The 27,254-nt window shown below is 42.6% G+C and overlaps 3 protein-coding genes across 3 annotated transcripts; 1 reads left to right on the top strand and 2 right to left on the bottom strand.

Annotated features, from left to right (window-relative positions):
• Nucleotides 1-7,966: 7,966 nt before the first annotated feature.
• LOC4336964 (pEARLI1-like lipid transfer protein 3) lies at nucleotides 7,967-9,173 on the bottom strand. The gene has a single exon (XM_015778373.3). It carries the CDS (start codon nucleotides 9,092-9,094, stop codon nucleotides 8,486-8,488), a length of 609 nt encoding a protein of 202 aa, XP_015633859.1. The 5' UTR covers nucleotides 9,095-9,173; the 3' UTR covers nucleotides 7,967-8,485.
• Nucleotides 9,174-16,220: 7,047 nt separating this feature from the next.
• On the top strand, nucleotides 16,221-18,958 carry LOC4336963 (uncharacterized). The gene is made up of 3 exons (XM_026024580.2): nucleotides 16,221-16,831; nucleotides 16,923-17,891; nucleotides 18,697-18,958. Exons 1-3 carry the CDS (start codon nucleotides 16,750-16,752, stop codon nucleotides 18,726-18,728), a joined length of 1,083 nt encoding a protein of 360 aa, XP_025880365.2. The 5' UTR covers nucleotides 16,221-16,749; the 3' UTR covers nucleotides 18,729-18,958.
• Nucleotides 18,912-26,209, bottom strand: LOC4336962 (ent-kaurene synthase-like 2). The gene is made up of 13 exons (NM_001419854.1): nucleotides 25,889-26,209; nucleotides 25,028-25,414; nucleotides 24,261-24,417; nucleotides 21,893-22,113; nucleotides 21,687-21,807; nucleotides 21,499-21,596; nucleotides 21,094-21,308; nucleotides 20,901-21,013; nucleotides 20,647-20,742; nucleotides 20,342-20,557; nucleotides 20,099-20,240; nucleotides 19,759-20,004; nucleotides 18,912-19,480 (listed from the first exon to the last, which is right to left on the bottom strand). The coding sequence occupies exons 1-13, from the start codon at nucleotides 26,025-26,027 to the stop codon at nucleotides 19,172-19,174; spliced, it is 2,460 nt and encodes an 819-aa protein (NP_001406783.1). The 5' UTR covers nucleotides 26,028-26,209; the 3' UTR covers nucleotides 18,912-19,171.
• Between the last annotated feature and the right edge of the window lie 1,045 nt (nucleotides 26,210-27,254).

The raw sequence follows: 27,254 nt of genomic DNA, 5'->3' as shown, positions 1-27,254 counted from the left end.
CAACACAACAAAACAGAAAAAGGAGATCGATCAGAGCTGAGCTAGCTGTGGCGTGTGACCAGGGGTGTGCACACACATCTACACAACTGGATCCTAGCTAGATCAGTTGTTTGGACTACGATAAAGCTTTGTTTTGATTCGTGTACGGGCATATATAACTTGTACACTACTACAGATTGGATTTTTCCGTGCGGTCAAAATGGATTTTTTCATGCAGAGATCCCGTCCGTCTGCATTCAGGTGTCTGCGAAAATCAACACTTTCATGTGCGGGTGGTCCAACCGCACGGGATAATCTTTAATCCCGTGCGGTCGGGCTACTAAGCAGAAAATATATCTACGTAGTCTCATGTAGACATATTTTCTGCTAAGTACGCGCGTTTACGCTGACGGATGAGCCGAGCTAGGACGAGAGAGCGACGGTCTCAGTCTCCTCCAAGGAATGGGCACATCAAGCGATAGAAAAAATTAAGGAGATTTTGGAAGCAAATGGCGAGTAAGGCGCGTCCCCTGTTTGGCGCCTTCCCGTGCCGACATCCACGCATCCATCCATCCCCAGCTCAACTTGCATCTATCTATCCTTGCCTTGCATTGCTACCTCTTAATTCATTCATCATCCATCTCTCTCTTAATTAGGGTTTTGTTTCTTGCCCTGCGTGCTTTTCCTGCTTCCAGCGTGTCTACGTTGGATGCCACAAGAAAATTAAAACTACTGCTCATGTGGTGTCTTGTTGAGTTGATTTTGTTGGGTACCAGTCGTGTGACACAGGCCATTGGTCTTTTCCTTTTTACTGTCTTGAAGAGTTGAAGTACTTTTGATTGATGATCCGGGTTGCATTCATCGGTTACGTTCTTTAGCTGTAGTTGTTGCTTTCAACATTGACATATATCTTTATGTATGGCTATACATCTCTAGTAATTTACTGCTAGTAGAAAGTAAACTAGGTAGTCCTGTTGCCCTAGCTAAGCCTAGAAAGCTAGAACCACTACAAATTACTACATCCGTCCCAATTTTAAGTATAGTTATGGGTTTCTGTATTTTAATTGTTCGTTTTATTTAAAAATTTATGAAAAAATTAAAAAAATAGTCACACATAAAATACTATTCATGTTTTATCATCTAATAACAATAAGAATACTATTCATAATTTTTTTTCAAATAAGACGGACAGTCAAACATTGGTCACAAACAATGTAAAACTGTAGTTTTTCTGGGGCGGAGATATAGTACGATGACTAATTAAATTTGTTGTTTTGTTGAAGTATGTGGTAGTTTTGTGAAATTTAGTATTTCCTCCGTTCACTTTTATAAGGGGTATTTTGATTTCGAACTTTTTATAAGGAATATTTTTATATTGAAAAAAGGTCAAACTTTACAGACTTTGACCAATGGTCAGTAAGCATACACATATATTTAGTGTATATACAATGCGTCAATGCTATACAAAGGGAATGTATTTGCGGGAATTTCTGGAAAAGAAATTGAGGAATAAATGGTATTTGGTCCACTGGGCCGGAGGAGCGGCGCGGCCCAGCGAGGTAAAGCGCAGCACGTGCGGAGCGCGTGCGTGTCCTGCAGCAGGCCAGCAGCCTGGTGGCTTTCGCCACTGGGCCGTAGCGCGAGGCCCACTAGCGAAGATGGGCTGGTAGGAGGGGGAAGGGAGGGACAGGCCAGGTGGGATGGAGAGAAGAAGGACTGGGCCGGGAGGAGAGGAAGGGAGATGGCCCAAATAGAGAAGGAAACGACTTGATCTTTTTGCAGGAACTGATTTGAGGGAATTGGGAGATTGATTTGAATTAAAATTGGATATTTGAACTCAAGGGTTCAAGGAGCAGTCAAGGAAGGGAATTTGATATTTTTGAAACCGGGAGAAGTTTTTGGCAAGGGTTCAAAAGGTCAAATTTCGAACTTGATTTTTGCGGACTCGATTTGGAACGGGGATTTTCGAGGTGTTGATGGTTGATTCTAGGAGAGGGAACAAGGGTATATTTAAATCGGGATCCATGACACGATTTAAACTCTCACTCAAAGAATGAAATTTTCACATATAGGCTTTTATTAATTTAGTTTTCAACATCTGGTAAAAGGTGGGGCATTATAATTTTACACTAGAAACTTTGATACCTCAGTTATCTAGTAGCATCTAGAGATATCAAATTTTACATAAAAAATGTGATACTTCGTGGTATTACTTTTTTAAAGATGGTAAAATTATCTAAATTAAAATATCGTTTAGTTATCGAATACTAGCTACAAACTACAGATCTAGCCATTTTAATTTTTCCAAGACAGTTTATTTTTGCAACACGTATATGAGAGAGAGCACCGTTAAGCTGTTGTTTTTCCATGATTGATCAAACAAATCATGCCAGCAATCGATCGGCCGGTGAAACAAGTACCGAAATTGGCAGGAATTAACATGCATGCATGTTTTCTAAAACATAGATACGGTGGAATCTAGCTCTGTCCAAGTTTTGGAGCTCAGATGCATATATGCGAGCCCATTGACCATCAGTCGTACAGACACCTGTTTGGATGGTTGCCTCCTTTTGCCGCACTTCAAGTTAGGCGTACCACACATAGTTAGTTCACTGTTTGTTTGCTTACCGCACCTGAGGCTGCCGCACAAAATTCAACAGCAGTGAACTACTCTGCCGCATATTTCTTTGTTGAATGTGAACTACTCTGCCGCATATTTCTTTGTTGAATGTGTGGCGCTCAAATCGTCCGCCACACTTGTGGCATGGCCATACTTGTGGCTTGGTAAGTTGAAGTAAATAACCAAACAGGCCCATAATACTCGGTCTGTTTCAGGTTATAAGACGTTTTGACTTTGGTTAAACTCAAATGGTTTTAAGTTTAATTAAATTTATAGATAAATATAGTAATATTTATAATACTAAATTAGTTTCATCAAATCAATAATTAAATATATTTTCATAATAAATTTCTATTGGGTTGAAAATGTTAATACTTTTTTCTATAAACTTGGCTAAACTTAAAGCAGTTTGACTTTGACAACTCAAAACGTCTTATAAGCTGAAACGAAGAGAGTAGTAGATTAATTAACCACTTATAAACACACCACTATAGTTTCAGCCCTGAGACATTTGACCTGGAATTCCTGGAATTCTGGAACAAATAGAGATAGCTTGCCCCGGCCCCATGAATTTCCATGTCATGTACCAATTGTACATATAGTAGCGTGAAAGAAATAGAGGCGATTATTCGCATGGGCGAACGAAGAATTAAACCAGATATATTTATACCTACGAACGGTACTATATATAGCACGATACATATTCGTGCAGTTATGAACGATATTTTTTTGCACGCCGCGAGCTAGGGTGCCCCTTGAAAAGAGAAGAGAGACACGGATGCCAGTGGTAACTCGATTATTTCACCAAAATCCTAGCTACTGAAAACACATCCGTATATATGTGTAATGTTTATGGACACCAAAATTTAATTGCTTGATGGATAGGTGAGTCATGTATATATGAAGACGTGTGCACCCATAATTTTATTGTGGCGTGACCCCGTGCTTCCTCATTAAAAATAATATTGTACGTTTAATTATCTTCTACTTCCTCTCCATAAAAACAAAAACTCAACCTAGAAGCATCCCCTTCTAAGACAATGAATATGTACTACATTTTTTATATTCGTTATCTTATGAGCTCCTTCTAGATTGATTTTTTTAAAAACTGAAGAAGTACTCTTTAATAGATTGGCGCAAAAGTCTTCCGCGTACACGCGGAATTAATAGGAAAAGAACCATATTATTAGTCGTGCATTCCAAAATGTGTGGACCATGCAGGTTTGTATTGCCGGGAGGGATTCTCCTGTACGTACGTACGTGTGGGGCATAAGTAGTACATGATCAGTTCATCATGCATGTACGAGCACCTGTACAAGTACACATACTGTATAATGCATGGGAATCTACTTTCCGATCAATGCATGTACGTACGTACCGGTCTTAATTTGATTGATTGGAGAAGAAGTTAATTACTAATTACTCCCTACATCTACTTTTGATACTAGTCATATTTCATCTTGTCACACAGATCAAGAATAAATAATTTTACTTATCATCCATTTAAACATGCTACTAGTTATTCCTCGTAAACAAACGATTCATTAATATTTACATTTCTTGATGCCCATGTAGTCAATCTTGTGTTGAAGAATAGAGAGTCGCTCATTAAATCCGAAAAAATCATTAAAATGATAGGTGGTTGGATTGAAATATGCCTATCAAAAATAAATTTTTCAGATTTAAAAATATACCGATCAAAAGTAGATAGAGGGAGTAGTCAGCTAGAGCACACTAAATATTTATAACTAATATAAGTATTTTTAAAGTACTATTTATCCCATTGATCAATTCATATTAATTTTTTCTATCTTACCTTTAATCATCTTTTTTTAATTAAGATGAATTTTACTACAGAACATCCAAATTTTGGTAATTTACTGGAGAACCCCGTACAGGAGACGTATGCACAGGGAGTATATATTCTCACAGCTAGTACGGTATTATCATATCAATTCCACACCATGGTGCTTTTTATATTTTTTTTCTTAATAACCGTATAAAAAAATCCTAGCCTTTGCACTCTTAATAGAGTAAATTTTTCGCCGGGCCTTAATAGAGTAAATTTTACAACAAAACAAAATAGATACTTTGACTAAACTATCACAAAACTATATATTTAATAGAATATATCTACATATGTAGCATGCATCACAATTATCATGAAAATATATAGAGAAGGTACAATATCACAAAATTTCAGCTCTAGCACTAGTTACCATAAAAATATAAGTTTAGTAATTCCGGAAGAATATTAGTGCAAGGAACTAAACACGAAAACAAGTCCTACCACCTCCATCCCAAAATAGTTGGTTTTCTATCCATCTAGCTTCTCCCATTCAAATTTTGTACCCTCAAACAACCATTTTACTTCTAACCATACATCATACATCATTTAATTAGAATTAATAACAAGTATTTTGGGACAAAGGGAGTAGCTATGTTGAGAATTATAATAATAAATCTATAGTTTTGTGCTACTATGCTTTAAGTCTACCGTTTCGTGATAAATTTAATGATAAATCTATAATTTTATAATATATAGACCTTTAAATATATATATGTAGTTTCGTATTAGTTTAATCAAATTATATATAGTTTTACGAAATATACTAATAAAAGTATTCCTAGGCTAGCTCTACATCATGCGACATATATACAAATAATATGCTTCCGATGATTAGACAGATGGATATACCAAACCATCCGTTAGTCAACTTGCAAGCGATCGATCAGTACATGCATGATTAATTACTGATGAACTGGTACGCGCGCAATGCATCCGATCCCCTGGCCTGGCTAGCAAGGGAACGACGTGCATGCGTATGCGCTTATAGCCCAATAGTCCATGATATCGTCGCCAAGATGTTAGTTAGATGTTAGTTAGCGATAAGAGTCAAATACAAATATAGAGATAAAATATATCCTAGAGATAGAATCTTAGAGATAAGATAGAGTCCTAGAGATAGAATCCTAGAGATAAATCTACTCTTACTTGTATTGTACTCCAAGTCTCTATCCTCTATGTACTCCTATATATACCCTATGAGAGGGTCGATCCAATATATCAGAAAACATTAGAATACAACATATTAGATTTTTCAAATGGTATCTCCCTGGGGCAACGCCATTAGCTAGCCTCTTCAATCATTAGCCGAAGAAGCAAGTGCCTAATCAGCCGCCAATTCCATTAATTAGCATTAGATTAGATTAGTTTCTTCATTAGCCACATAAAAGCGATCCTCCTGAGCGGAAGCAACCATTGTCCATCAAGCTGTATAGCCAATTCAAGCGTCATATCGAGCAGCAAGAATCAGAGAGGCATCTAGTGCGTGCACACATCAGTAGCAGGCAAGCAGCAGTACGGTGCACCGAGCCCGAGGAGAATTCACATGCATGAATTTGTGGCGGCCGGCGACCGGTGGCCGCCGAGATCGACTCCCTCCGCGGCAACAACACATGTCTTCGGATCTACAACGGACAATACTCATCATCAGTTGTACGACTACATCGACTCCTATGGTCTTCATCAACATGGTAACATGCCGCCGCCGACTCGTCCACGAAGATGGACATCTCGCGTCCTCTGACAGATTAATCTGCAAGACGCTTTATCGACGACATCGACCGCGTCCTCTACGACGGCAACGACCGCGACACCGACGACGGCATCGATCACGTCATCTATGACGACAAAGACTGCATCAATCCGGCATCACCATTGTGATGACCGCTACATGGTGCGGAAGGACCAACCGAAGTGGTGGCCTCATCGCCAACGGCGTCCTCTGACATATGCAAGACGTCTCCAATGGCATCATCTGACATCTACAAGGTGCAAGATGCTAACAATTACAGTTTCGTCTTCACACCATGGCGTAAATATTTTTTTTCGCCTTCGGCTATTTGCGGCTACATCAACTACCATGACCACCATGACTACAACTACTACATGATCAGCTACATCGACGAACGTCTACAACAAAAATCATTGACGGAAACTCTAGTCAAAGCGTCCGTGTCATCGCTATCGTCTATGACACTCCCGCTATGACTGCGGGAGGGAATAGAGGAGAGTCAAGGGACGACACAGAAGGGGACGCAGGCACCAGGTGGAGGACCGTCCATCAGAGATGCAATTGATGATGGTGAGTTAAAGAAGATGAAGAAATAGAAGATTTTAAATCCAGTTGCAATCGTTAGCTTCGCTCCCGTTACGACTGAGGGGGAATGTTAGAAGTATAATATGTTAGTTAGAGATAAGAGTCAAATACAAATATAGAGATAAGATATATCCTAGAGATAGAATCCTAGAGATAAGATAGAGTCCTATAGATAGAATCCTAGAGATAAATTTACTCTTACTTGTATTGTACTCCAAGTCTCTATCCCCTATGTACTCATATATATACCCCATGAGAGGGTCGATCCAATATATTAGAAAACATTAGAATACAACATATTAGATTTTCCACATTATACACCCACGACTCCACCACTACACGACTATTGCTTCCTCTATAAATTCAAAGGGATTTATATAGAAAATTTAAAGACTTCTAAGGTGAATCAATATGAATGTAAAAAAGTTATGAATCAGTCGACCCTACACCTTATTACCTAGGCTCCGCCGGTAAGTGCCAAGCTATCATACTACATACATTGACTGGTACCCAAGTCAATATTGCTCTTGGTTTTAGCTAAGATGATAACTTAATTAGTCAACGTGGTACACATGTGGATTCTACATGTTATTTTACCATTGAGTAGATTTAATTTTGACTTTTCATTTTTGCAAGGATATTATAACAAACCCACTTATAACTCTCTCTTTTTTTAAAAAAGAAAAGCTAAAAATTGTTCATAGCTTACCTGACCGGCTGAACACACATGATCTGAATGAAAAATCCACAAAATTAACTCCAAAATTTAGTTTTAAAATTTAAAATTTGATTATAAGCTTAAACATAAGCGAAATAATGGGGATGTTAAAGACCATCTCAGGCCTTGAGTTGTGCGGCCTCTTGTATTTTTTTTCTTTATTAACTCTGCATGTGGCAACTATCAAAATTGAGTTGCAGAGTATCTCTGTTAATTAGTCTGATCCCTTCGATCAAGATTGAAATATCCACCTTTCTTTTGCGAAGGAAATATCCACTTTGTACATATACAACTTAGTGCATGCTCCTTTAATTTGGAAGCTGGAACCCGTGAAGTTTACAGGAAATTCACTTGAATTAGTTTAATTTTCATGAAATTGTCGTAAAATTCTTCCATTCCATCGTAGCCTTGAACTTGAAAGAAACCAGATCTGCTTTTTAATATTATGCACTCCTTTTGAACAATGGATGAAAAAACACATGGAAATAGGAAACATATTCTTTTAAGTACGTTTTATATATAGGAAAGTTGACAGGCTTTGTCAACCATACACATATACATGGTACATACACATCAAACTTTGTATTTCATAGCATACATATCACACACTCTTTATTTCATTATAAATCTCCCAAACCACAACAAACCTGCAAATACCACAAACTCCACATGTATATATATATATATATATATATATATATATATATATATATATATATATATATATATATATATATGTCACACAAATATTATTATACATCAATTAATGCACAATCCAAGGCTCCATATGCATGCCTCCATGTCTCCATGACACAAGTCGATCAGAGCTCATGTATATATGCTACATACGTTACTATATGTATTTTATATAATTTATGCATGTATATAGTATAGCCAGGCGATAAACTATACTCATGCAGGTATTAATAGCTTAATTAATTAATTAATCCATCCATGCACGCATGCATGCAGAGATGGTGTGTGTGATTAATTATTTGAGATGATTTATATGTACGGTGGATCAGTGGATGGGCACTGGAAGTCGGAGGGCACGTACTTGCCGCAGTCATTGACGAGCACGGAGATGGCGACGGGGAGGACGAGGCTGAGGCCGAGCGCCTTGGCCTTGATGGCGGTGCAGAGGCAGAGCGCGGCGTCGAGGTCGGCGACGCCGGACAGCAGCGGGCAGCAGGTGTCGCCGGCGGTGGCGCCGACCACCGCGTGCACCAGCCCGTTCAGCGCGTCCACGCACGCCAGCAGCTTCAGCGTGTCCACCGGGCACTTCCCCGTCGGCGTCGACGGCGCCGGCGCCGGCGTCGGCGGCGTCGTCGGAGTCGCGGGCGTCGCCGGCGTTGGCGGCGGCGTCGCAGGCGTCGGAGTCCACGGAGTCGGCGTCGGCGGCGTCGGCGTTGCAGGCGGCGGAGTCCACGGAGTCGGCGGCGTCGTTGGGGTCGCGGGCGTCGGCGTCGGCGGTGGCGGCTGGCACGGTGGCGGAGGCGGCTTCGTCGTCGGGCAGTTGGAGCCGCACCACGTCGCGGCGGCCGGCGCGAGCTGAGCGGACAGGGCGAGCGCGGCGAGGAGGAGGGCAATGCGGCCGTTCTTGGCGGCGGCCATGGCGAGAGATCGAGAGCTCTCTTGATGTCTTTGGGCTTGGCTAGCTGATGCGAGCTGGGAAGGAGACGAGGTGGGGGTGTGGATTTATAGGCCACCGATCGATCGATGGTGGCGAGAGGCCGTCACTGATGGAGCTAGCTAGAGCTTGGCGTGTCACGTCGATCGCCGTGGCGAAGATAGATTGTGGCTGGCATCGATCGAGTCGGCGTTGCTGCTGAAATTCAACCAAAAAGTCTCATCTCGGCGGCCATTCGTAGGGGTGTAAGTGGCTAGCCCGCGAAACCCACTTATAGGTTAAAATAAGCAGCGAACCTATTTATTTTGACCTATAAGTGGGTTCGCGGCTGACCCACTTACTGTCACACCCCAATCTGGCACCGCCGTACAACGGCACCTGACAGGAGTGTGTCGTAGGAAAAACGGCGCGAACCGCTTCCTACGAAACCGCGATCTCAGTACCAGTCCTAGGACATAGCGCTGGTACCCACGGTGACAAATATGAATCATTGCAATCCTTATAATAAATAGAGGACTTATTTACCTTAACTTAGGTTGCAGCTCAGAACAGCCTGAGAATGCAACCGACGACACGGACGAAGAAACACCAGCAGCAGCAGCAGCGGAACCAACGAACTAACACCCATCACCATAGGCGACAGCTGGGAACCAGGACGAAACCCTAATCTTCACTTCACTTCAGCTTCAGGGCGGAGGAACTATATATATATATATATATATATATATATATATATATATATATATTTATATATATTTATATAGAGCAAGGATGAGTACTTTCGTACTCAGCAAGTCACGGGAACTTAGGTGTTTAATGCAAGCTTGGAAGAGCGGCAAGGTTGTTTTTGCAAATCTTTTGTTTTGAAATCATTTTGAAATCACTAAGTGATTTATTTCTTTCTAAGTTTGGGCCGAAAAGAGACTTGCGTCTCGATTCGACTTTAAGAGATGTTTTTCAACAGCTCAATTGGTAATGTACCGACCTCCCGGGTCAGATCATTACTTCTCGGCTCCCAGAGCCATTCCACTTGATTAATCGGCTCCCAGAGCCTTTTTCATTTTCTCGGACTCCCAGAGTCCAGCTGCCCAGCAGCACAACAATCCGCTTCCACTCGGGAAGCCTATTCTATGATGCCCGTAGACATCCCGAATCACACAGATTCGTTTCTTGACCACTCAGGTCATCCATCTGCCACATAGGCTGATTCTGGTAACGATTCCCACACCACAACAACTTTTCACAAAGCACAGGAAAACAAATCTACGCTACAGGAAACACCTCACATCCGCCCATGACCGCGGGCACGGCTGTTCGAACAATTAGTTAACCTCTGCAGAGGGGGTACACTTTACCCACACGACATTACTAACCCGGATCACCCAGCCCGTGAGATCAGCCACGTCGGGAGACCTTAAGGCTTTCATGACAAGGCATTTCGAAAGCCGACACAGGTTCACCATATGCCAACGAGAGGGGTCCCAGACTAACACCAGATTAGGTCCCAGACCATACTGTGCCAGGAAGCCCGAGGGTTCTCCCCAACACCACCCCGTTGAATCTACATGTCTCTTGGCATCATGGCTCCCCCGATTAGCTAATTACTCAGCCAGGGGCGTCCCATTGCACCCGTGTGGTCGCACTTGTTATATGCTCGGATGAATTTTCCACAGGAATCGGTCCTTATATGCGAATACGGGACAGTGCCACACAGGCACAACCCCCGCATCGCGAGTTTTCACAATCCATTTTATTTTCAAACACGCCGACACCACATGTCGGGTTTTCAAGGCTTCTCGAACCCATTTCCCAAGTTTTCGACAAACAACGGTGTATGTGGGATATTTGGTATACGCGCTCAGATAGCACGGATACTGAGGTACCACAAAGGTGGAGCGACAAGGAAATCAGGGTAGCACAACCTACATGAATTAGTGCGACTACTGGGTAGGTCCGTCGGTTTGGCACGCATACCGAGGCCAAGCAAGTTGAGTGTGTGATTCTAATAATGCAAGTTGCAAACAAAATAATAATGATTTTCCAATTATAGGAGCAATTGGTCAGAGGGTGACTTGCCTTGCTCAAGGTCTGCACGAAGCTTCACGAATCTTCGAGAAAACCCGCGATCGACGAAAATCCGGTAACCGCAACTATACGCAAACAATCGAAAACCTAAACAAAAGACCAAAAGAAAGATCCTATTTAGACTAATTAGTAGTGCCATTAAATAGATCTCAATTTTATGGAAATACTGGAAGTTGAACGGAGTCAATCAGAGCTACGGATTGAGAGATATGAATTTTGGAAGTTTAATTGGAATTTCTGGGCAAAGGAAGATATTTGTGGAACAAGGAGAAATTGATTTATGAAATTTATAGAAATAATATTCTCAAAAATATTATTGACCGTCACTGACGTGCGGGACCAAGGAAATGATTTATGGAATTTTGGGAATAAGGAATTGATTTATGGAATAGGGGAAAAAGGGTTTATTAAATCCCTTGAAAAAGAAGGGAGGGATGCCATATAGACTTCCTAGGGCGGCTTAGGCGCAGCCCGAGGGGTTTATGCGGCTGGGCCGGACCTAATGGGCCGGCGCGGGCGCGGGAGGGGCGGCCCAGGAGAGGGGGCGCGGGGAGAGAGAGGCCGACGCGGGTGGACGCGGTCCACCGCGCGGGACCCACATGGCGGTGGTCGGGTTCACGGTGGGGAGGGCGCACGCGGGGGCGGGTGCTAGGGTTTCAGGTGCGCGTGGTTCGGGCGCGGCGCGCCGGGTGGACGGATGGCGGCGGGCCCACGTGCAGCCGCACGGCTTGCCGTGGACCGCGTGCACGGGAGGGAAGACGGAGGGAGGATGCTGACTGGGCGCGACTTGACCCGGTCAAGCGGGCCCGGGGCTGAGGTGGCTGCCACGTGGTCGGCCATGTGGGCAGGGGCGAAAGGGGAGGAGGAGGAGGAGGAGGAGGCGCCCGGGATCGGACGGCCGACGACGCGCGAGGCGTTCCGGCGAGCGGCGGCGAACCGGAGCGAGCGGCTAGGACCATGGATGACATCGGCGGTGGTCGGGAAAAAGGGGAAAGGAAGAGGGAAAGGAGGGTTTGACCCTTGCCGAAACGGGAAAAGGAGGAGGGAGAGGGGAGTGAGACAGGGGCTGCCTCTCTCGGCCTTGGAAGCTAGCGGCGTGGAGCGGCGGAGCGGCAGCGCGGCAGGGCACGACGCTGGCGGCGCCAGGGTTTGTCGCAGCGGCGACCGGGGCGTTGGCCACACGCGAACCCGCGCGGGAAGGGCGAAGGCGGTGGGAGCGGCGTCCTTGCCGGTCGACCATGCGCGAGCACGCGGGAAACGGTGACGCGGCCGGAATTTTGGGGCGGCGTCGGCGGGAAGCGACGCCGAGAGAGAGAGAAAGGAGACGGCGCTGTCTCTCGCTCCCGAACACGTGCGACGCACGCTCGAGAGAGCTGGGCCGAGAGGAGGGGATGGGCCGTGAGAGAGAGGAATCAGCCCATCGACAAGGGAGGCAAAATAGACTTTTGCTGAAAGATTTTGATTTGGAGAGATTTGGAGTTTGGGTTTTGAATCTAAATTTGATACTTTGTACACAAGGGTTCAAGGAGTCAAGGAAGGAAACAAAACGGGAGTTTGGATATTTTGGGATTCGGAAATGTATTTGGCGAGGATTCAAAGGAAGGGATTGACTTTCGGAATTAGATTTTGGAGACTTGAATTGGAAGAGGAAATTTGAGGCAGAGGATTTTGATTTCGATGAGAGGGAACAATGGGATTGAATTGAGATCCTTGGCACAACTTAGACTCACACACAAAGAACGAAAATTTTCGCGAATAGGATTTTGCCAAAATAGTTTTTTAACGTCTCACGAGAAGCGGAGCGTTACACTTACACCGCCCATGCATGTGAGTATATGCACCACAGCACCAGCTCCATATCGCATTGAACTTGCATGTTTGTGGAGTGATATATCACATGCATGTTAATACATCTTCTCAGAATTTTTAAATTTTTTTATAATCATTTGAGTGACATGCAAATAACGAGGGAACATCCCCTCGAGGGGTAAAAAACAGGTTCCCTTGAGTCTTATAGTCAAAAAGAGCAAAGCTCTTTTCTTCCTTTTACCTGATCGCACGAGTGTGTTTGGCTGTGAGCAGCGGCAAACGCTGGAGCAAAACTAATACTCCGTCCGTCCCGAAGTATAAGAGATTTTGAAGGAACGTGACATATTCTAGTGCTATGAATTTTGATAGACTCTTTATCCAAATTCATAGTACTAGGATATGTGTTACATCCCTACAAAATCCATAATATCCCTTCTATTATGGGACAGAGGGAGTACTACACTACCTCTATTATTTTTTAATGTGTGATGCTGTCAACTTTTGACATCACATGATGTTTTGATCATTCATCTTATTAAAAAAATATATAAATATTATTTATTTTATTGTGACTTGTTTTATTATCAAATAAACTATAATCTTAACATATAATTTTATTATAATTTTACATATTTATGCTAATCTTTTCAATAATTACTCCCCTATTTTTTAATATATGACGCTATTATCTTTTTATACGTTAATTTGGTCATTCGTCTTATTTAAAATTTTAAATAAAATGAATGGTTAAATATTGATTAAAAAGTCAACGGTACTATCATATATTAAAAAACGAAGATACATGACATGAAATGCATGCATATGCGACATATATAACTTCTACATACAAATAATATGCTATTGATGATTAGATAGATATACCAAACGGTCATCCGTTGATCAAGTTGCAAGCGATCAGTCCATGCATGATAAACTGGTACGCGCGCTTGCGGCTTTCATCCTCCTGGCTAGCAAGGAAACGACGTGCATGCGTATGCGCTTTATGGCCCAATAGTCCATAATATCGTCGCCAAGAATGTTTGGTCGCTGACGAATTAAACCGGCCGATCGATCGAGACATGCAACGTAACGTATGCCTCCTGTGGCTGCCGCCTCCTATATATTAGATCTTGTACAGCTGTAGTTTCTCCCAAAAACTTCATCTTCCCCGAGCAATTCAGATTTTGAATTTGATTTTAAGAAATAAACTAGAAACTCTAGAAGCTGACAAACCTAGTTCCTCTATATTCTCAGAAGTTAAATACCAACTAACTTGGCATAAGGTGGATTATTCTTACTTTATATTTTAGTACACTAAAGACTTCTAAGGTGAATCTGAATAGATTCATATAGAAATTTTAAAGACCTCTAAGGTGAATGTATAAAATTAAGCTATGGGGTCAGCCCACTCTACTTACGTACCCATGTCCCATGGCTAACTCCGCCAGTGCATTGCCCAGGCACCAAGCAGCCATACGTACATGGACACTGTTCATGCATGAAACGATATGGTCTTATCCAAAGTATCGAACGGCTGTTGTCTGTACGTGGTGTACGTGTAGCGTGCATATTAATTAACATATGCCTGTACCAATTAAGGTGTGATAGCTAGCGCGTAAGTTAATTAGTCAGCGAAGACCGGCGATGGATCGGAACAAAAAGTGCAGGCGTGATGGATGGGCGTCTGAAAAAAAGAAAAATCTGTTTTGGTCATTTGTAAAAATCTGTTTTCTAGTAGTAGTAGTAGTCCCGATGCGACGGATGGCCACTCGATCGAGATGCCCCTAGCAAAATATACGGTCAAAACTACGTATGTATTCGAAATTTGAAAACGTTGGGTTAAGAAATAGACGTCTGAAATTTGTTCATATTATCACGAGTAAAATTTTTACTAGCAAGTCTATTACTCATGAGTAAAAATTTTGGCTACATATTTTTTTCCGTCTACAGTAGCCAGACAGGCAGGCAGCCTCCGTGCAGTGCAATTACTGTTCAGTTCAGTTATCTCCGCTCGCTGATGTAACAGCAGCCACTGCACTGCAAAGCAAGCGCGCACACAAAAACCGGTCGGTGAAACGCGACCCACACGGGCCGTGGATTACCGGGGTCCCGAGCATAATCAACGGCCTTTGGGCCGATTTAGTGGCGTCCCGAGCGAAATCCGCGGCCGTTTTGTACGGACGCATGGCGATGGCGCCGGCCCAAGTAGACGCGGCCGGTGTGGGTTGTCACAGCAGGCCGCAGGCGGCGTTCTGCACGGCCTTTTGCACTGAAGCGGGACTCCGGCGACAGCCCATGGAGAACGTTTCTTGTTTCCCTACCCGACAAAATGCTCAATTATATCACAATTAATTAATTTTTAACTATTATAAACTTAAAAAATAAATTTGTTTGATTTTTCTTAAAAAAACTTGTGTGTGCAAACTATTTTTTTAAAAAAAACACACACCTTGAGAAACGTGTTTGCGATAATATAGCAGCTAGTAGCAAAAAAGAATTTATTTTGCTACTAGGTACATCTTAATCAAACTGGAGTTTTTTTTATGTAAGGACATGCTTGTAGTTCTGACAGCGGTTGATCTTTCCTCCTCAGTAGCCTATTAGGTACATCTTAATCAAACTGTACGCCTTTAACAGGTGATTGATTTACAATTGCTATTGACAAATTAACCAGCAGACACAGGATGATCACGAATGCCTAAGCTTATCATCCCCCCCCCCCAACCCTCAAAAAAAAAAAACTCAGAAAGCGTCTGTAGACTGTAGGGGATTGGAATACTGATCAAGCCTGAAACCCCACGGCAAGTGTCTCATTAAAATGCACAAACGAAAAGGCAAAGGTGGCCAAGCCATCCATCCAAAACATTGGTCAACCTAAGCTCAGATGAACCCTACGTCTCTGATAAGCCAATCAGTAAACAAGAAAACCACCCTGACCCCTGGCATGATCGATCACACACGTTGCCATCACCAACTTTTCACAGAGCTAAGCTAGCTTAATTAGCTCGCATCTCATGTTATCCTAATCGACCTTCCATCTCAGCATGCAGATGCTACAACACGACACAGCATCGATCGTCGCCACACCACTGCATCGATCTGTTGTTCATGCATGCTTTCCTTGAGCTTAAAGCAAGCTACTAACCCAGAAGCTAACCAAAGTACAAACACGTCGTCGTCCACACATTCTCCCATCTATATCCCTCTATCTCTCTCTCAGTTTTGCTCTAGTGGCAAGAAAGCATAGATACCAAAATTAAACAACAAGAAATTAAAGGCAAAACGTCCAAACCAAAAAGAAACACAAAGAAAGACACACTGATAGCACAGCACACACTCCAACTAATTAATCTCTCCAAGTGAAGTGAGAGAGTGATGGAGATAATCACTAGTACTGGTACTGAAAAGCTACTAGAAACCGCGCGACGACGTTTTCTGCACAAAGCGAAGGGGGATCGATCGATCGGCCGCGCGAGAGAAGAACAAGATCATCACCTCCACTCCACTCCACTGCCACTTCACTGATCGAGCTCACCTTTTCCTCTTTCTGCTGCTGCCGCCGACCTTTTCTCCCGCCCCCCCCCCCCCCCCCCCCTGTGCCTTTGAGATCATGGCCAATCCACACTTGTTGTTGTTCTTTCCCTTCGTCGTCGTCGTCGCGGCCTCTGCTATAACAACCTCCTCTTCCTCCTCCTCCTCCTGCATCAGTGGCTACTGGCCCCAGTGCAGCTGCAGCTAGCTAGACATGGCTCGCAAGAACAGAGATGGGAGAGTAGCAGTGTGGTTGATGATGGTGTTCTTGCTACTGTCCGGATCATATCAGTGTGGTAGGTTCATAGCTAGGTTGTAATGTCAGTGATTAGTTTGGTTTTTGATGTGCATTTGATTGTGTGGTTGTTGTTGTTGTTGATGGAGCAGAGGCGAGAGCTCTGATGAGGCGAAGCAGGAGGAACACGCTGCTGAACGCGCTGTACAAGCTCAACTTCATCAGGACGGTGGAGCCGATGCAGCTGCCTTCTTCGTCTCCTTCTCCGGCGAAGCCGGACGGCGACGCGGCGAGCCTCGCCGACGCCACCGGCGACGGCTCGAGCTCGCCGTACTGCGTCAACCCTCCGAACGCGCCCCCGTCGTCCTCCACCCCGACAACGACACCGACGCCGACACCTCCCTTCGCCTCGACGCCGTTCGCCCCGGACGACCAGCCCCCGCCGCTGCCCCCCATCGGCGGCTTCACGCCACCGTCGTTCGAGCCGAGCCCGCCTGCGTCGTCCACGCCTGGCTTCACCCCGAGCACGCCTGGGTCTGCCCCACCGAGCCCGATCTTCGTCGTGCCCAGCCCTCCCGAGACCGGACCCGGCGGCGGCGGTTTAGGTGGCGGCAGCGGCGGCGAGGGCGGCGGCGGTGTAGGTGGCGGCAGTGGAGGCGAGGGCGGTGGCGGTGGTGGTGTAGGTGGTGGGCCTGGCGGCGGCGGCAGTGGCGGCGAGGGTGGTGGCGGTGGCGGCAGTAGCGGTGGAGGCGGGAGCAATGGTGGAGGCGGGAGCAGCGGAGGAGGCGGGAACAGCGGCGGCGGGGGAGGAGGGGGAGGGTTCTTGCCGCCGATAGTGTACCCGCCGCCGCTGGCGCCGCCGGCGGCGCCGGGGGCGGGGGAGGCGCTGTGGTGCGTGGCGAAGCCGACGGTGCCGGACCCGATAATGCAGGAGGCGATGGACTACGCGTGCGGGTCGGGGGCGGAGTGCGGGTCGATCCAGCCGAGCGGGGCGTGCTACACGCCCGACACCGTGCTCGCCCACGCCTCCTACGCCTTCAACAGCTACTGGCAGATGACCAAGGCCGCCGGTGGCACCTGCGACTTCGGCGGCACCGCCACCATCGTCACCCGTGACCCAAGTAAATAATAACAACACCATTTTTTTATTATTTACCCTCTCCTTCTCCTTCTCCTTCTCCTTCTTCTCGGCCCAAAATATAACAATCTAGGATTAGAATAAGATAAAACATATTTTACTCCATCCAACACTACGCTGCATATTTTGGGATGAAGTGAGTAGTACGTGCTGATGATTATTTTTGCAAAAAAAATAAAAAAGATTTTTGGGGATTTACCCTCTCTTCCTCATTTTTCTTCTTCTCATCGCATTCCACGAAACATATAGGAATCTAGTATAAGATGAAATATATTCTAATACTTTATCCGATACTATGTTGTATATTTTGGGATGAAAGGAGTAGTATGGGCTGATGAATCTTTTTGCAAAACGAAAAAAAAGAGATTTTTGGGGACTAATAACATTTATTATTACCATCTCCTTCTCAACGTATTCTTTCTTCACAACCCAAAATATTAGGGTATATTTTTTTATGACGGGAAATTGATGTAGTTGGATTTGTGTTATTTAGGAATGTTATGTGTTGATGATTTTTTTTTGCAAAAACAAAATGTTTTTTTATTAAATCTTTTGTATAGTACTTTATAGTGTTTACTGCTTTAGTTAGTGCAATCTGCTAGCTAGAACAGAGAAGAAAAGGACACTTGCCACTGAACATATTGCACTGAATCAGGTGCTCTGCATTCAGATGCTCTGTCCACTGTCCTGGCTAAATTTCAGTTTTTGAAACTACCTACTTGCTGAGTTTTTGTTGCAACTAAGAAGTCATTTTCTCTCTCTTATGCTGTTTTTGATGAACTCTGCAGGCTATGAAAAGTGCCAATTCGACCTACTATGAAGGAGTTGCACTGCAGAGATGCAGCAGAACAGGCTGCATTGCATGTGCATGCAGATCGATGTGCAAACATTCTTTGCAAGTTTGTTGGGCAGTCATTCCATTTGCCTCTAGGCCACATAGCACTGCAGATTTTGTAACTAGCTGTTTAGCATGATTTTGATCATTATTACACGACTAATACTTGTGCAAAAAGGTGATTCCTTCACATGTGGAGTATTATACTAGCACTAGTCACTCCTCTCTCGCCTTTTTCCTCTTTAGCTTTTTCAAGCTCTCTTTGCCCAATTATTTGAGACATAATATGCTAACTTGATATTCACGCCAACACAACGAATCTCTACATAATATATGCTAACTTGACATTATCTTTGATGTCAAGATCAATTCTTTCCTTTTAGGATTACAGAAGTTTGACTGCATTTCCAGCCTCTGTCGTTAGTTAGTCACACAGAACAAGACAGATTCAGCGGCTCGTGGATCACCGCGTCCAACGCGCCGGCCTTCGCCGTCGGCGAGCTGAACCCGTCGCCGCCGGAGTAGAAGAAGTGGCAGACCTTGCACATGCTCCAGAACAGCTCCCTGCATGGCCTTGGAACGGCGCCTCCTCTGCTGACGACCAGCTTCAGCAACTCTCTCCTGCATTTCTCGATGGGTCTCTGAATCTGCTTCACAGCCTCTTCCATGGAGACAGAGCCTCCACTGTGGAGGGCAAGCAGAGAGACGCTGTTCAGCTTGCCCTGGCTGCCCTCTCTCTGCAGCATGAGACAGTGTGAAACACTCAAATTCATCGTGGGAACTTCAGAATTCAGAAAGATCGAATTGACGCACAAGTTCAGAAGTTCTAGTACAAACTTCAGAAAGTGCACAACTCTTCAGAAAGACACTGTTTTCATTGTTTAAAAATCAATGCTGAAAAAACAAGCTTCGGAGAAAAACCTTTAAAATAAACTACAAAGTTAAAATTTAAAATTTAAAATTTGGCAGTGGCTTAGAAACTCGACAGAACAGCTAGTAGTTCTGTAGTCTGTACCTCGTAGGATTGGACATCATTCAGGAGACGGCCACATTTGCTCATTAGCCGGAACAACTCGCTGCATTCTTGGCTTCTTATGACAGAATCAGGGATCTTTGGTCCAACAAGATACAATGCTGGGAGCACAACGGGTCCCAGTGCAAATGTCACAACTGCATTTTCCATGTATTCCTCTGCTGTTGGCACATACCGGCTCTGCCTCCACTCTACCTCTGTCATCATAGACCTCAGCAATTCTTGCCACTATACACAGATTAACAGAGGCCACTATATTTAGCTTGTCAGTTCTCACTTCTGAAAAAAAATAATTCCAAAGTATGTCAGAGATGATGCTTACTATTTCTACAAGGTGTTTGGTGACATCACGGCCTTGTACTACAGAGGCCATTGATCCAAGCTGGTTAGTTGAAGTATAAATTGCAGAGAACACAATCTCTACTTGTTCAGAGTAGTACTCAGTTTTGTCATTCTTGTCCCACCTAGATATGAATATCACAAGCGTTATCAGGGCTGAAATTTTTGTTAGCCTGAGGAACTAGAATTGGTTAAGACATTAATTTGTTTTAAGGATTAGTTTTACTTCTCAACTAATGCGACGAGGTTTTCCAGTTCTTCTTTTGATCCTCCAACGTCGAAGAAGTCGTCGACGACCGTTGTCAGCACGCCATTTTTGGCCCACAAAATGCGAACATCTGACAGTTCAGGAGTGAAAATGGTAGCAGCAGCAGAGAAATAGAAGTAGTCCAACTTCTGCCGTGCGAATTGCAGCTGATCCAACCTGCTCTCTTTCACCCAGCTGCAGCAAAAAATTGTAACGAAATTATCTGCAAGTTTGTTGGTTTACATAGGAAATAAAAAAGAGCAATAAATGTCAGATGTACATACCTGTTGAGTTGCTGCAGCTCTTCTTGGAAAATAAACTGAGAGCTACTAAAATCTCTCACACCCAAGGCCATGATTTCTTCATTGGAATGACATGGCCTGTTTAGTTTCAGAAATATTTAATTATTCATGACAAATTGATTTCTGGTTGGTCGATTTTTCGGCCGACCCGGCAAAAAAATATATATTGATTTCTGGTGTCTGAATAGGTCAGGTTTGATGGAACTGGCTTGTTTCATCAAAGGAAAAAAACTTACAAGTACGCTGTTTCTAGCATCTGACTGCTTGTAATGTCAAAATGTTCGATATTTCTTTTATGGTCTAGACGATCCAAGATGGTATAGAAGGGAAATTCAAGAGCATATTCAACCTGAAAATACAAAATAATAATTATAATAATATCGTTATGGATAAATAATGGAGATGAGAAATTCACACTTGACAACTTGCCTCTTCAGAGAGTGGATTTCTTTTCATTGCACTGGATAACAATTGTTCCTTCAATAAGCAACCTGTCCAGGAGCCTATATTATCTAGGATCACCTCCTTTTCTGCGATACTGACTTTTGAAGCCTTATGTAATTCTAATAAAGATCTTGTATCATTCAGATATCCTTGAAGTGAATTGTGGAAACTTGAAGGTTCAGAAAAATGAGATAGCTCATCTGCACCACATTTTTTAAAATGCAATACATTAGCTTGGTACAAGGAACTGAAACTAAAGATCAAAGGGCTACCTCCCGTTATCTTCTCAAGAATCATAAAATCGAGCTAGCAATTGATTTTTTTTATGATTCTTAAGTAGGTAAAAGAAAGTACCGAGTTATCCTTTTAGGTTCTAGCAGAATAAAGTACCTGAAGAAACATCATATCCATTCATACGCAACATACGAAATGCCATCCCACATGTTTGCATGTCAAGCACAATTTCCTCATCCCTCTGTTTCCAGCAACTGCAACCAAATTTAGTCATTTACCTGAACTGCTAATTAACCACGGTCTCCAAACAACTAATCTTATTATCTTAAGGTAGTACTTAGTACCTGTAGGTCATGTCCAGTATGCTCTTTATCTCACCAACAAAATGCCTAGATATTCCCATCTTTTCAAGCACATCCACCATGTAGAGCTGAGACTGAATATTTGCAGGATAGGCCGCTGGCACTGCAAATTTTAACTGACATTAATTAGGCATTCAGCAAATGTTTATATTTCGTATCCTATTAAACCATTGACAAAGTGCAGTTACCTGCACTTCCAAATTTGTCCAGAAGCATGTCTAAGTACTGGAGAGCTTTGGCATCATAGTTGTGGACTAATGCAGCTGCAGTTGTGTAAGGGGAGTTGAACAGTGAGCCATTCTTTCTTTGGAATTTCATCACTTCATTCCAGTTCTGAATATTGCCTAATCCTTCTGAGACATAAGCCGTATATTCTGTTCTTCCACCGTGGCAGATCACCCCAGCATCTCTGAATTAATTTACACAGCAAGATTGTTATTGTAATGATCAAGTTGATATAGTTTTGATACTCCTCCCCCCTTTCATATTATAAGAAGTTTCGATTTTTTTTCTAAGCCAAATTTTCTTAAGTTTAATTTAATCATATTTATAGAAAACATAACAACATCTATAACACTAAATCAAATTAGTTTCATTAAATCTAACATTTAATATATATATTTTGATACTATACTTATTTTGTACTGTACTTTTTTATAGATTTAATCAAAATTTAAAATACTCCCTCGTTCTATTTTAAGTGTAGTTGTGGGTTTCTGTGTCCAACGTTTCATCGTCTATCTTATTTAAAAAAACTATGAAAAAACTAAAAAAAAAGTCGCGCATAAAGTACTAATTATATTTTATCATCTAATAACAATAAAAATATTAATCATAAAAACATTTCAAATAAGACAGATGATCAAATGTTGAACACAGAAATACACGACTGCACTTAAAATAGAACGGATGGAGTAATGATTTAGAAAAAAAAAATCAAAGCAATATAAAGTGGAAGGAGTACTTATAGTAGTTTTCTTTTTCTGTAGATGATTTTGACCTCTTAATTAATTTCGAAGATGCGACTTGACGGCTGCGTTCTTTCAAAGGAGATTGGGAAGATTGTGACTCGTTTTCCGCGCGCACGCTTCCCAAACTAATAAACGGTGTGTTTTTTTCAAAAAAAATTATAGGAAAGTTGCTTTAAAAAATCATATTAGTCCATTTTTAAAATTTAAAATAGTTAATACTCAATTAATCATACGCTAATGGCTCACCTTGTTTTGCGTATCTTCCCAATCTTCTTTATCTCCCCTTTCTCAAACTACTGCGTTTTCCTTTTCTCTATATGGTTTTTGACCTCTTAATTAATTTGGGAAATGTGACTTTGACGGCTACTTTTTTTAATCTTGATATTAATAAATAGTCTACCATGTCGTCAATGTATTTTTTCCCCCAGAGCATGCATGAGCTGGTGGATGTCACTGTCACAGAACATATATAGCATACACACCTATATTATCATAGTTTATTATAGCCTTTTTACTGCATTTGGAAAATAAAAGTGTTTAAAAGGACGTCTTCTCGAAGTATTAGAGCCCATCTTTGGAAGGTAGCTAGCAAGCTCCATACATCGTACCAGAAAATTAAAAAAATGGGGACCGAAATGTAGTTCTCTCACGTGTAAATTAATCTGTTGAGATCCTTGTCCTGACTCATGAAGTTGAAGGAGATAAATAAGTATTCCCTCCCATCATAAAAAAATAACATTTATAATAAGACTTACTAGTAGTTTAAAAAATTTAAAAACTTTAACTAAAACAATTTCTCAAATAATGTTTGCTTTGAAAAGTAGTAACACACAAGTTTATTAGATTCCATAAACTTAATTTAATATAGAATTAGTTCGATGGTATCTCGCCCTAAACACCAAATATTGGTAGTTAGAGAGAGTAATAAAAAAAATAAATAACACGGTTTCTTCTTCAAGAACATCTAGAGCCAGACCAGCCCAACGAAAAATGCAGGAGCTTGCCAGTGTACCGAAAGTGTTTTTTCTTCACTAGTGAGGATATTCCTCACAACTCACAATATGCATGGATCACTAAAATACAAATTCAAGTTGATTTAATTATTCTAACGGGTCATATGTGTATGTCGTGCTTAATTATATTATAAAATTTTTAACCTTTAAATTGATTTTTTTTCTCAAAATACAAAGTACAAATATTGTAAGCGCTCGTATACAACGCAGTTTAACTTTTTAAATTGATATTTTTTTCTCGAAACACAAAATATAAACGCAGGCGCCTTGCGTATACTCACCCTCACATCACCAAACACTTACTCACCCCCACATAACGATGAACTTAGCTTAGGAGCTGATTAGAGAGAGATGCTCAATTCGCTTTTTAAATTGAATTTGAAAACAGTAAAAACGTGTAATATGTGTGACACCCTCTCCAATCAAGAATCAGAATCCATCTTCGATAGGTAGCAAATTAAACAATTTAATCAACTTGTTTCTGAAGCTCGACCGTACCGTACGTTACCCTGAAAAATACAAACAGTAACGCGGGAACGAAATGCTGTTCTTTCACATGCAAATCAATTAACCTGTCGCGGACGTCAGCTTGGCTGACGGCAGGAACCTCCAAACCCATCTCCATCGCCATCCGGAGCATCGCTGCGAAACTGACGACGGAACCAGACGCCGGAGCAGCCGTCTGATCGTCCATGGCGACCGACATGTTCCTCCCGATAAACTGCAGCCCTGCATTTACCAGCAAACTATGTATGTTATCTAAATTTGATAAGATATAGCTAGGTTAATATGCTTGCGGAGTGATATATCACACATATTAATCTATCCTATAAAAAAATTATACATATTTAGATGATGTGAAAAAAAAACAAAGATAGGACATAGGAGACATCCGCTCATGAATTATGGGTCTGTTTGGTAGAGTTTCCAACTTCTAAAATTTACCTTTAGGAGTTAGGTCTAGAGTGTGGTTGTGGAGTAGCCTAGCTAAAATCAGCATTTTATGAGAGTGCTCTACCTAGCTTCGCTCCTATTTTAGGTGAAGCTGAAACTGTTTGGTTGAGCTTCAGCTTCAAACAGGCTCTAAGAATCCATTCTCCATTTTAACCGAGCATCAATACATGTGTACTCCCTCCGTCCCATAAAAAAACAACCTAGTATCAGATGCGACACATCCTAATACTACGAATCGGTCTTAGATTTATTTTTTATGGGATGAAGGGAGTATATGCGATCCCAGCAGCAGCTCAATCAGTCACTGATCATTTGCGATCATCGATAGATCTGATCAGAGATTGGTCGATCAGATGACTGAGAATTCAACGAGCTACTACTATACCTCTCCTGACGTGCTCACTGCCGGCGTCCCATCGCGCGAGCGCGAGGACGCAGGCGAGGGTGGACGAGAGGTCGCGCTCGGTGACGATCTCCGGCGAGGAGCCGAGCTGCTGGTGCGCCGCCGCCGCGTGGCGCCATGACCCGTCGCCCCGCTGGTTCCGCTGGATCCACGCGACGCACTGCGGGAACCGCGGGCCGCCGCCGCCACGGCGGAGGGCCGGCACCATGGCCACCCACGCCGTGTCGTACGGCGACGGCGACGGCGACGGCGGCGCTAATTGGAGGCGCTCCCGTACTGCTGATCTGGCCGCCGTCGTCGCCGCCGCTCCTCCTTCCTCGCTGCTGCTGCTGCTGCTGCAGTGCCGCATGGCCTCGATCGCCATGAATGCTGTAATTTGGAAGATATGTGATATAAATCGTTGAAATATTTATGTGGAACATGGTTCAAACAATGCAATTATATATGCAACTTATATATATTAGGTATTTATTAGCGGCATTGTCCTCGTATCGATCCGAAAGAAAATCCCAAATGCAACCAGTCCTTCTACGGATGTTAATATTTACACAAATTTTCTTTCGAAATTTTATCTCGATCGGTAGAATTAACATGGATTTGTATTGCTCTTAAATGAAAATGAAGTACAGTAAGTTATCTTTTGGGCCCACGTCTTTCTTTGGTAGGCAGTCCTGACCATTAGTAAAGTTTATAGAAAATATATATGGAATTAAAAAAAACTACCTTATTGTACTAATAAATAAATAAATATGTATCTTTTATATTACATAATGAAATTAATATATGGCCGGCCTTACACATCTGTATATTTACAGTAAGCATAAAATGATGAACATAATGTACCTTTAGTAACCTTAGGACGACGAATAAGAGTCCTATTAGTTTGTTTGGGCTGGGACAACAATCCAAAAGGCGACCGATCGATCGCGGAAGGTTTGCAGGCTACGACGCTACCATACGCCGGGAACAAGCACGGCAGCATCGTATATATCACTCCTTGCCACGTTAATTAAACGAAAAGAGGGTTTAAAATGAAGAAGTAATAAATGGGCGATCAAGAGTAATTGATCTGTGATCAGAATTTGGAAAAAGATAGCTAGGGAGAGTGTAGTGTATGTGTGTGTTCGTGTGTCAAATGGATCATAACAAACCTAGGAGGGAATTGAATTGTATTGTGGAGGGGAAGAGGGGTATATATAGCATGATTTATAGTACTTCAATATATATTGAAAACCTGTTTCTTTTGGTGATGTGATTGAACAATTAAATATATGATCGTATGGATCTGCTCTCCATGATACCCAACTCAACAGTATCAAAAGCGCGCACATGTTTTGACGGAAGGTAGAATAACGAATGCTAGCTATTTGATATTGCATAATATTTTCTTTTGACTTTTCCTGTCTTGAAAACATATTAAGCTATGTAAATGATTTTAAATGAAAAGGTTATCAACTAAGAAGTTGCGAATCTCGTGAAGATCTAAAATTTTCATATGGAGTTTGTCTCCATGCATTTGAAGTTGTTTGAAAAACTAAAAAAAAAATCGAAGTAGATTAGAGAACTTAAGTTCTATAACGTGTATTTATCATCGCCAAACTCTATAATTTCGATATAAAGTTTGTTTAAAAAACAAGATTTGGAGGGAGATATGTCCCTCCAAACATTTTTAAGAAGAAATCATGAGCGTGTTGCGAGGGAGAGACGACCCTCCAAACTTTTTTAAGAAGAAATTATAAGCGTGTTGAGGATTAAACATGGGACCTTTGAGTTGAAACCACACACCCCTTGCCACTGCACTATTAAGTGCATCTCTGTAAAGTTTGTTTTCATCAGACTTCATATGAAAAATTTTATTATTTTTCTTGAAAAACTATAATTTGAGTACCAATACCTGCCGGCTCGATATTCTCTGGACAGTAGTTCGCACCTAGTCTAGGCGACGTACCCGTCGACAGTGAGACGCCTGTGGTGACTTCGTCAATCTCTAGGATTTGCCGGCCCAGTCTTCGAATATGCTCATAGGGGTAGAGTTTACATGCGTGCGTTCGTAGGGGTGAGTGTGCGTACATTGTAAGTGTCTGCGTTGTACTGTGTAATTCTCAAAAATAATCTAACCCGTTGAGTATGAATACACGTTTTTCTTATGAACCAGGAATGATGTATCTCTACCTGTTCTAGGCCTCAACCGAACCGATGGTTGTGTTTA

The sequence above is a fragment of the Oryza sativa genome, chromosome 4 (assembly GCF_034140825.1).
Source record: "Oryza sativa Japonica Group chromosome 4, ASM3414082v1".
Classification (NCBI taxonomy): Eukaryota; Viridiplantae; Streptophyta; class Magnoliopsida; order Poales; family Poaceae; genus Oryza; species Oryza sativa.
The sequence above is the reverse complement of the archived record's forward strand: the minus strand, read 5'-3'. Positions and strand labels throughout refer to the sequence as shown.